Genomic DNA, 9482 nt, shown 5'->3' with positions numbered 1-9482 from the left:
GAATCGGAGGAACTCCGTTGTAAAGGAGGGAAACCGGGGTGAGGAGGGAGGATATTCGAGCATCCCCCTTCAGGTTCGAGTGACGCGCTTGCGCTATCGTAATCCAACACACATCCACGTAATGCCACCGCCAAGCCAGTCTGACGCCAGGCGCCGCGACGTTATGACGTCACTGGTCCGCGCTTCGACGACGAACGTACTCCGTCAGTGGTGAGAGAACTCATGAATGAAACCCTTACTTACCGTCGTCAAGTCGCCGGATAGAGTCCTCGTGAAGGGACGCGCCTGCAACGCTCGATCGCGCATCGACGGGACGTCGTCCTCGATCCTCGTCTGGTTTTTCGCTCCGCGAGAAACTGGGACCAGTTGGTGGAGGCCAGTTGGTGTTCGCCAGCCGTTGGTCGGCGCAGCATCTGTTTTCGCTAATCGTGTCGACTTGCGAGTGGTAAAGCTGATCTCGATCGATTTCACGCGATGCGATCGCGATGGATCGTCGACGGCAGATTCCAATGATAGTGAAAATTTCGATTCGCATCCGCGGATGAGCTTCCGTCGAGCGAGCGTGTCGAGCGATAAGCGATCTATCCGAGCGGAACGTTCTTCATCGACCCCTGTCAAATATGATCTCTGTCAATGAGATGAATCTTTAATCGAATAACGCGTGCGTTTCACGGTTGACGCGAATAACGTTCTCCCGCCCACCAGCCCGCCATCCTCCTCTTCATTCAGAGGCTCGATGGCGTTCTCCACGACCGTTCTATCGACGTTTTGTACAAAAGTTGCGCGAGCTGCTAGTGGTACTCGCGACGATAACGTCCTTTTAAACGCGCGCTATCCTCTCTATCGCGATCGAACGCTGCTCCGGACACACACGACACTTTAGTGCACTTCGGAGAGCAGCGGGCTCGTCGATATCCGGTTTGTTTTATGAATGGGCTACGCTGCTGCGCTAGCAGAAGCCTCTCGACAATCAAGCTTCCGCTACTTTTCAGCGCGAGCGTTCTCCAGAGGATGAGAGAGAGAGAGAGAGAGAGAGAGAGAGAGCTGGAGAACGCGAAATTGCAAATTGCATGTCCACTCTTTTGTCTCTCTTTCGTCTCTCATATCTTCGTCTTTTTCGCCGCCAATCGGTTGAGGCTCTTCGTTACGACGTAATAATAAGCGCGGAAACGCATGCTCCGAGTGTCATCGCGATGCGGCGCGAGGTCAAGGATGTAGCACGACCTCGACCGCAAGTTAATCATTCGGCAAGGCTCTCCCTCTCGCGTCCTTCGATATTCCCGAATTCTGTCATAGGAACTGCCGTCGACGAGCTTTCCTCTTATACGAATCAGTTTCCGCAAGACGCGACGTCACAAAGGCTGTCACGCACGCTTCCTTGCGGAGATAACGCGATGTCGTATATGAATTCGCATTAGCCGACTGATCTGCATTTAAATTCGTGGATGCGCTTACTCGCTTCCTCTTCCCCAAGAAGTAACCGCGTAACTCTCACATTCAGAGGCTTCTGCGTATTAAGGGGAAAGAGGAGTGAACTTTGCGGTAACTTCATTCCCGCGTACTCTCGGAGAGACGACCATTGTTATTCGTCTCAAGTTTTTGCCAAGTTTTCGACGTCAAACGGACATGGACTTCGTCCCGAATCGAATGATTTTCCCTCCTTCCTTTGCGAATAAAACTTTCCCTTTTGCTGAAAATTTTCCTCGCCTTCAATCGCGATTCATTAATCCGTCCGACGAGCGACGTTGCGGCAAGATTACGGAATAGATATAAAAGGCGCGGGGAATTCATTATTCAACCGCGTTAATGACTTCGCGATAAATACGCCGATATGATCCATGAGACTAGATAATTATCTCGATTTTAACAGAAATTGATTGCTTTTTTCGCTTTCCTTGCTGTAGATTTAAAAAAAAAGAAAAAAATCTATTGATTTCTAATTTTTTTTACCCAATTTGCAGATATTCAAAGCGCTTTCGCTAAATTGTTTTTAAACTTCCCACATTAAATAGTTTTATACTTTATTTCTCTTTTACTTTTTTTTTTTTTTTTTACTTTACTCATTTCATCGTCAGTTGAAAAATCCGTGTAATAAGCGAAAAGGAAACATTGGAGTAATGGCTATTGCTTCGAAGTAACAAACGATATAATATTTTTTCGTGGCATTCGAAAAGCGGAGTAGGATTAAAGACAATCGTGACATTAAGAGCTAAGGAAATACATTTAGTGGAAATTCCGTTTAATCCTAGGATAAGATGGGCGATATCGCCGCATTGGCCTTTAAAGTCCAGCTCATATAATAGCCTAGGAGGAATTGGCTGAAGGTATCGGTCCTCCGGTCTTATATGCCATCTTTGAAACTTTAATACGATCGTTTTGCGACAACGATATGTATTGTTGCCGATTCATTCTCATTATACTTGAATATATTCAAAGATCGCGTCACGCGAGAATTAAAGATTGATTTGATGCAAATATTATTATAGGAGTCATTTAACCTTTGTCACAGCAGTTCGAAATAAATTTATCGATTGTGATACTCGGTTGATGAAATTCCCGAGTCTTTTCTCCGAGTTTGTCTTAATTTTCCGATACGATCTTTGCGAATTGGAAGCTCGTCTGCGCGCTGCGAAATTGCTTCGAAGAGACCGAGAGAGGCGCGATTAATGACTCCGCGAAGCTCATTTATCGCAATCGGAAAATTATTTCCCCCCCCCCCCCCTACCCTTAATGCGTAATTCGAGCTCAATGTCAGGCCTCGAATTTTCAGCTCTGAAAAGGCTTGAAAACATCGCGAGCGCATCGAGTGACAAATGAAAAGTTTAACCGATTCATGGGAGAGAGAACTCGCGTTCTCATTAAAATTCTCCCTTCTTCTTCTTCTCCACAGAAAAAGCAATATCATCGAAAGGAAAATCTACGTGGGAGGCATGTCAACGAATTGATTCTATAAGAATAAGACGATAAAAATGGAATGATCCCGCGTAATTAAATCGATTAATTTGCGCCCTCCTCCCCGAGGAGCAAATTAAATCAAATCCCATTCGATCCTTCACCGCGTCTTCGAGATCGAAGAAAGTTTCGCGCCTTCCTGCAAACCTCCCAATTGAATCCATCGGCGAAACTTCTCCCGAGACATAGGAAAATCGACTCGGCTCAACGGGGGACGGAGAAAGTTACAAACAGCAAACTTATCGAGTGAAATCTGATAGAGCACCTCCGCGACCTCGAAGGAGGAGCCGAAGAACCCGCGTTTGAGAGAAGAATTCTTTCTTCGTTTCTTCCGTTGTCGGAACGTGACGCTATCATTTCCGGTCCCTCCAATAATCACCGAGAACATCAAACTTTATCTTTGTTCCGTCAACCGCGATTCGGCGGGCTCGGGAGATGCCAGCTGGACGGTGAGATTTCTTAATTAAAGAGAGAGAGAGAGAGAGAGAGAGAGTTTCTCACAACGTGAGACAAAAAGTCGGCGATTCAAGAGGCCGGTGTAAGTCGCACACGCGTTAAATTAACGCACAGCACGAGGCTACGAAGATGGGCAAGAAGAACAGCAAGCTCAAGCAGGATACCATCGATCGACTCACCACCGACACGTACTGTAAGTAGTAATAACCCGCCGTAGCCGCGCCATCCTATCGGGCCCGTTTATCATACTGTCGTGTGCAAAAACGCGTGCGGATTCGCATCGCCCGCGAATCGTGCATATACGATGGAGACTATCGCGCCTGTGCTCGATCCATAAATTTTTGCGTGCTAAAATTTTTGCGGTATTTCCATGCTCGAGTGGAACGTGGAATTAAATTCGCTCTCGACGCTCTCGGCTCCCTTGACGAACGGCGTGCTCCCTTCGGCGTCTTCTCTTTCTCTAAAAGTGGTTCTTCCAAGTTCGCGGATTCTTCCGCGCGAGCTGATGAGAGGATCTCTTCCAAAAGAGGAGAGAGGGGAGAGGAGGGGGGGGGAAGGGAGGGAGTGGGGGGCTTTTTGGTTTTTCCGACTGACCTACCGCGTTATTTTGAGGATCCACGCCGCAGCCTCCAGCATATTTGAGCGGCTTTGTATCTCTCTCTCTCTCTCTCTCTCTCTCTCTCTCTCTCTCTCTCTCTGTCTGTCTGTCTGTCTGTCTGTCTCTTTCTCTTTACATTCCCTCTGTCTGCACGCTAAACGCGCATCGATCGCGGTCGTTCAATATGTACGTCGCAACGACGTACTGCCTCTCCTGCATTCGATAAAACGCGTTTAATCCATTCCACTACCGTACAAAGTTTGCCTGCCGGAAACGACGAGTACACCGCGCTTTCCACGCTTTCCACGTGGCTTTGTTTCCGTCGAACGAGAGCCCGATTCGATAGCGAAAGCGACGTCGCCACTTCTTCTGTTTAATTCAGTAAAAAGTTGCGCTAGCAACTGCATTTACGATCGAGTCTAATATTTACGTCGCTGCTTTACACCAAACTGGAGGCGAATGGTCTGTTCATCGAGTAAAAATTAATCGCGTTCCTCGATAATTCTATCGTGAAAATTGTCGCGTCGTTAATGAACGGCTAAATATTTCCAGCCTCCAGCCCACAGGTGGACGGCGAGTTATTCGGGTGAAAATGCGAAGGGCGATTGTATTTTAACATAAATATTTTCAAGTGACTTGCGTCATCGACGATAAACTTCGTAGGCCTTTACATAGACTTTCATCCTCGCCACTGACAAGTGCGCAAACAAATTTAATTAATAAATATCATATGTAAATCGGTTAACAAACTTTTCCATAAGGCAATAATGACAGATCTGCAATTCCAGATCAGCTCTGCTTTTTCAAAGGAAACATTTCTAATGCCAATCGTACACGTATTGTAATAAATAATAATAGGTATCATTATATTATATGCTAAAACAATTATATTTTATATATTTTATTTTATAATTTTTATTACAACATCTTGCCTAATTTTTTGTTTTTAATTGGTTATTAAATATTAAATTTTTTTTAAAAACTCGATACGTAAATTTAAAAATAAAATTAATTGAATTAATAAATAATAATAACAGACATCATTGTTAAATTCAAAATATATATTTTATTTTGTATTTTATATTTTATAATTTTTATTACCATCTTTTGCAACTTATTTTTTTAATTAATTATATAAACGTTAAAAATTTATATATAAAAAATTGACTGAATGTGAAATTAAAAATAAAATCAAAATTAATAAATTTGAATTGATGAATTAAAATAATAAAATTAATAAATTAATAAATAAATTAATAAATTTAACAAATTTGCAGATTTTAAATCGGAAACATATCGCTAAACAAAATTCATATTTCTGAATTGTGTCATTGATAGATGGTTTCCCTAGTGAGAGGAAACTATATCGGATATAGACAGACGAACTATGTATACAATCTGACAGCTTGGTGGTCGCGGCCTATTTGCCTTTGCACTTCAATACCTGCCAATTTGTTAACTCGACCGACTGGCTGACCCAGTATAATAAAAAGTTGCGTATACGCCGAGGGATATACCGCGAAATATACAACCGTTACAAGCTCAACTTTATTAAACCACGTATCTTCACGTGAAGTTTGCGGCTGCATCAATAATGCGTGCCAATGTATTCTATCGACGAGTCGCATACATGTCACGCGTTATACACCATTGCTCACGTCCCTGCGCTTTGATCTCGAAAATGAAGTACATAAATCCGGCCGGATTGAATGTAAAGTGTGCATACGATAATACACGTGTAAAAACGTTTACCTTGTACTTTTTTTTTTTTTAAAGTATCAATATAAAATATTAATTCCGTTAAACATTAATTTATCGACATATGAGAAAAGTAATCAAGTTTTAATTAATTCACAGTATATATAGACTTGTCTTTCTACAAATGTAATAACTAGAGCGATCTGGAATAACCTTCGCGTCATTATCTTGCTTATCAGACACGCCTTGTGCATAATATAAATTAACTAACAAAGTGCGACTGCTTGTCGAAGCTGACTAAGATCTGAAAGCGTTTATTATGCTGTCCATGTCGAGCGGCGTCGACGGAAAAAAATGTAATCTCGTTCGACAATATTCTCCGGTTTGCCGCTCTTCTTTCCAGCATCCCCAGAGGGTGGCCCAGCGTGCTGTAAAATTCGCACATCCACGTTCGTTTACCGTTCCACTTCTGCCATATTCGCCATGCAGGAATAATCATCCAGCGCTTCATAAAGGCCGCGCCTAACGAACATCAACCTTTCCTTTGTATTGTGCGTCGCTTCCCACACAACATTCCATTTATTTGTTCGCATTGCAACGATGAAAGAATAATTTCCGCTTTTCATATTATCAATTTGTGCACATCGTGAGTTACATGCGCTTCTGGTTATGAATAAATTTTTAATATCAAAAGTTTATTGGCATCTTTCTATTACAATGAAATTTATTACAAATTTTTGTGAAAAATTTTCTCTTTGATTATATATTTTATAGATTTAAAAAAAAAATGAAAATTGTGTAATTTAGAAGCTTTCTCATCATTTTATTTCACTAAAACTTAACTTAAACTTCTTAAAGCAAGGGTTTTTGATTTACTCATAGAGGAAGATATCTTAAAATTTGCAAAAGTTACAGCGTGCAGACATTTCTCAAAAAATTAAAAATTTTATAAAAAATTAATCCTTTCACCTATCCTCACCAAATTTAATATCAATCATTCTATAATATTTATTAATTTAAAAAAATTAGCACATCGGCATAAAAAACTTGAAAAAAATTTTGTCGCGAAAAGAAAACTTCTTCTATGAGAAAATAAAAATATGATTTTTCTTCTTTCTGATTCTCCGATATATCCGATAATATTTAACGTTTTGAAAATAAACTTTTAGTTAAAATTAAAATTAAAAATAAAAAAACTTAAAAATAAATTAAAACTTAAACATAAAATTATAGTTTATATTATCTGTAATGATGCTGAATTAAACAAACAGAGTACGTGAAGTTAAAATAATAATGTCTTCCTCTCTCTTTTTTTTTTTTTAAATTGATAAATTAAAATTAGTTTTTTGCCAATCCAATACAAGATGACTGCTACTGATATATAAGTCTTTACATTCTTGAAGAAAGTCACACGACACAAAAAAGATCCGACCATGATGGATAGCGTGAAGCTTCAAGTAGTTAGACGCGAGTTTAAGTTCTCCTTCCCTTAGGGACATTTAAAAGAATCTTTGTCAAAAATACGCACACTTTGCTGCTATCAGCAAGTTTAAAAATCTTCCGCTTGCGTGTCTATTATTCGCTTTGGATGAATAGATCTTTTTACGCCCTGCTTTTTCGGTAACTTGCAATTCATATACGACTCATCGTCGGAGGGTACTCACTTCCGAGAGCACTTTAAAAATCCTTTAAAGAAGTTTGATGACGGAAATTCGCTATAGATTACGTCGTTTGCAGCGGGGCACTTTTTCTATCGCAACCGAGATTTTTATATATTATTTACGTGAAAAAAAAAAGAAAGAAATCTCTTAAAAGTCCTCAGAGAGAGAGAGAGAGAAACGTGTTAATTGCGATCGTCACGTTGGCACTTTCACGAAAACAAATTTAAATTGCGCGTTGCTTTTCGCGTGTTTAACGCGACGGAAAATACCTATCTTGTCCGAGAAGCAATTTGGGAGTTTGCAATTTCTGAAGCAGGATCGATCGATAGCAGAAGGGATTTTCGCCAATACCTTCGTAAAAATTTCCATAGACGCATGAATAGCTTCGACAGATAGATCGGAGCATGAGGAACGATATCTCTGACCTTGCACGAAATTCAATCTCAGATTAAAGAGCGTCTCGGCAATGAATCGTCGATTACAAAAATTGACGCAATCACCTCCACGCCGATATCAAGTCTCAACAATATCTTTTTTCTAAATCACATTAACACTAGATGTCAAAAAATATATTATGTGTGTGTATGTGTGTAATAAAGGACATGTACAATGCGTTAAATGTCTCTCTCGATGTGGAGACAACACGGCATAAATTACAAAACGGATGAAATGGGAACACATGACGCTATAATATTCGTAACATAAATCGTCACGAGTGGATGGTGTTGGCGATGCAGCCGGACGTGATGTTGGCGTAATACTCGAATTATGCGCGCCCTATCGATGTAACATCTCCGCGCGAAGATACGCGAATGTCAAGCGGTTGGCATTGTTACGGTTTAACGCGATAGCACGAGAAAACGTTCCGTGTGTATAATACCGACGATAAATTTGTCAGTGGGACAGAGGGAAAGATGCGGTGGTCTCGTTACGAGAATAATAGCTATGAAATTACGAGCCATTACGGATTACAAGCTCGTTAGAAACCGGTCATGAGAAATTTCACACACCAATACACCCTTAGCCGCACCCGCGCTAACGTCCTCTCGGATTATAAATTCTGACGTGGCCGAGTACGCTTGTAACCCGATTCAACTTTCGCCGAGCGAGCGAGCGAGCAAGCCAGGATGCACCGCCCGGCTGCAATTGTTGTGAATAATTAACGATTAGTATTTAGTATTAATTATGAGCGAAGAGTGTTTCGCGAATATTATAAACCCCTTAACCATTGTACTTATAGGATATTAGCAATGGGGCGCATAAATCTTTCATGAAATTTCAAATTTCCTTCAAGCATCCTTCACATAAATAGAAAATATCTAAATGCGGGCGTAATGGCATCGCCTCGCGTACGCGGTTATTATATTTAGCGCGGTCGCATTTACAGCAGCCCTCCATCTGTAATATGTTCGCGCGAGTAAAATTCCATTTATTAACCATAGCGTCCAATATAACAAATTATTCGATGCTGTGATATATGTATATACAATTATTCGATATAGACAGAAATTACATGATCAAACGATATACGATTTTATTATTTATTTGTATGCATATTTTTTTTCTCGCCATGTAATCCACAAAATTATGACAAATAATGCAATATGTTGCAATGGCAAATTTGATAAAACAATATTACATCAGAGAGGCGATAAAGAGAGAGAGAGAGAGAGAGAAGTAGCACTTTAATCCTATTTAACGCTAGTGTCCTACAAAGAAAATTATATTAATAATTAGATTCAATTAAATTTTAATGTAAAGTAAATCGAATTAATCGTTATCTACAGTCGAGCAATCTCAGATCTTTTATTTTTTCTATAACAAGAAATCTTTAGTAAGAATAAGCCGTTGCACATTATATAAACAATCCCATATTTGTCGAAAAAAGATCTCACTCGTTATCATGGCTTGATTTTCGCGAACAATAATGACGACGATTTCGTTGATGACATATTCGTAAAAAAAAATTCGAAATAATTGTTAATTATCCTTCAAAAGCTTAATGGAATATACACTCTGTGTAATGAAACTCACCGCATATTTCATAACCCCAAGCTTCCCGAAGCTTCATGCATCAAGACAATAAGCGTCATTGTTCGGCCATGCAATTTCCTTTA

At 40.3% G+C, this 9482-nt stretch overlaps 1 protein-coding gene across 1 annotated transcript in view; it reads left to right on the top strand.

Moving 5' to 3' along the window:
- The first annotated feature begins 288 nt into the window (after positions 1-288).
- Positions 289-9482, top strand: part of LOC126849906 (frequenin-1) — a 30418-nt gene continuing 21224 nt past the window's right edge. Inside the window, exons 1-2 of the mRNA XM_050592288.1 lie at positions 289-445; positions 2891-3601. Of these exons, the coding sequence (XP_050448245.1) occupies positions 3538-3601 (64 nt within the window). The 5' untranslated portion in view covers positions 289-445; positions 2891-3537. The remainder of the gene's footprint in view (positions 446-2890; positions 3602-9482) is intronic.

Source organism: Cataglyphis hispanica, chromosome 5 (genome assembly GCF_021464435.1).
Source record: "Cataglyphis hispanica isolate Lineage 1 chromosome 5, ULB_Chis1_1.0, whole genome shotgun sequence".
Classification (NCBI taxonomy): Eukaryota; Metazoa; Arthropoda; class Insecta; order Hymenoptera; family Formicidae; genus Cataglyphis; species Cataglyphis hispanica.
This window is presented reverse-complemented; position numbering and strand designations above follow the sequence as displayed.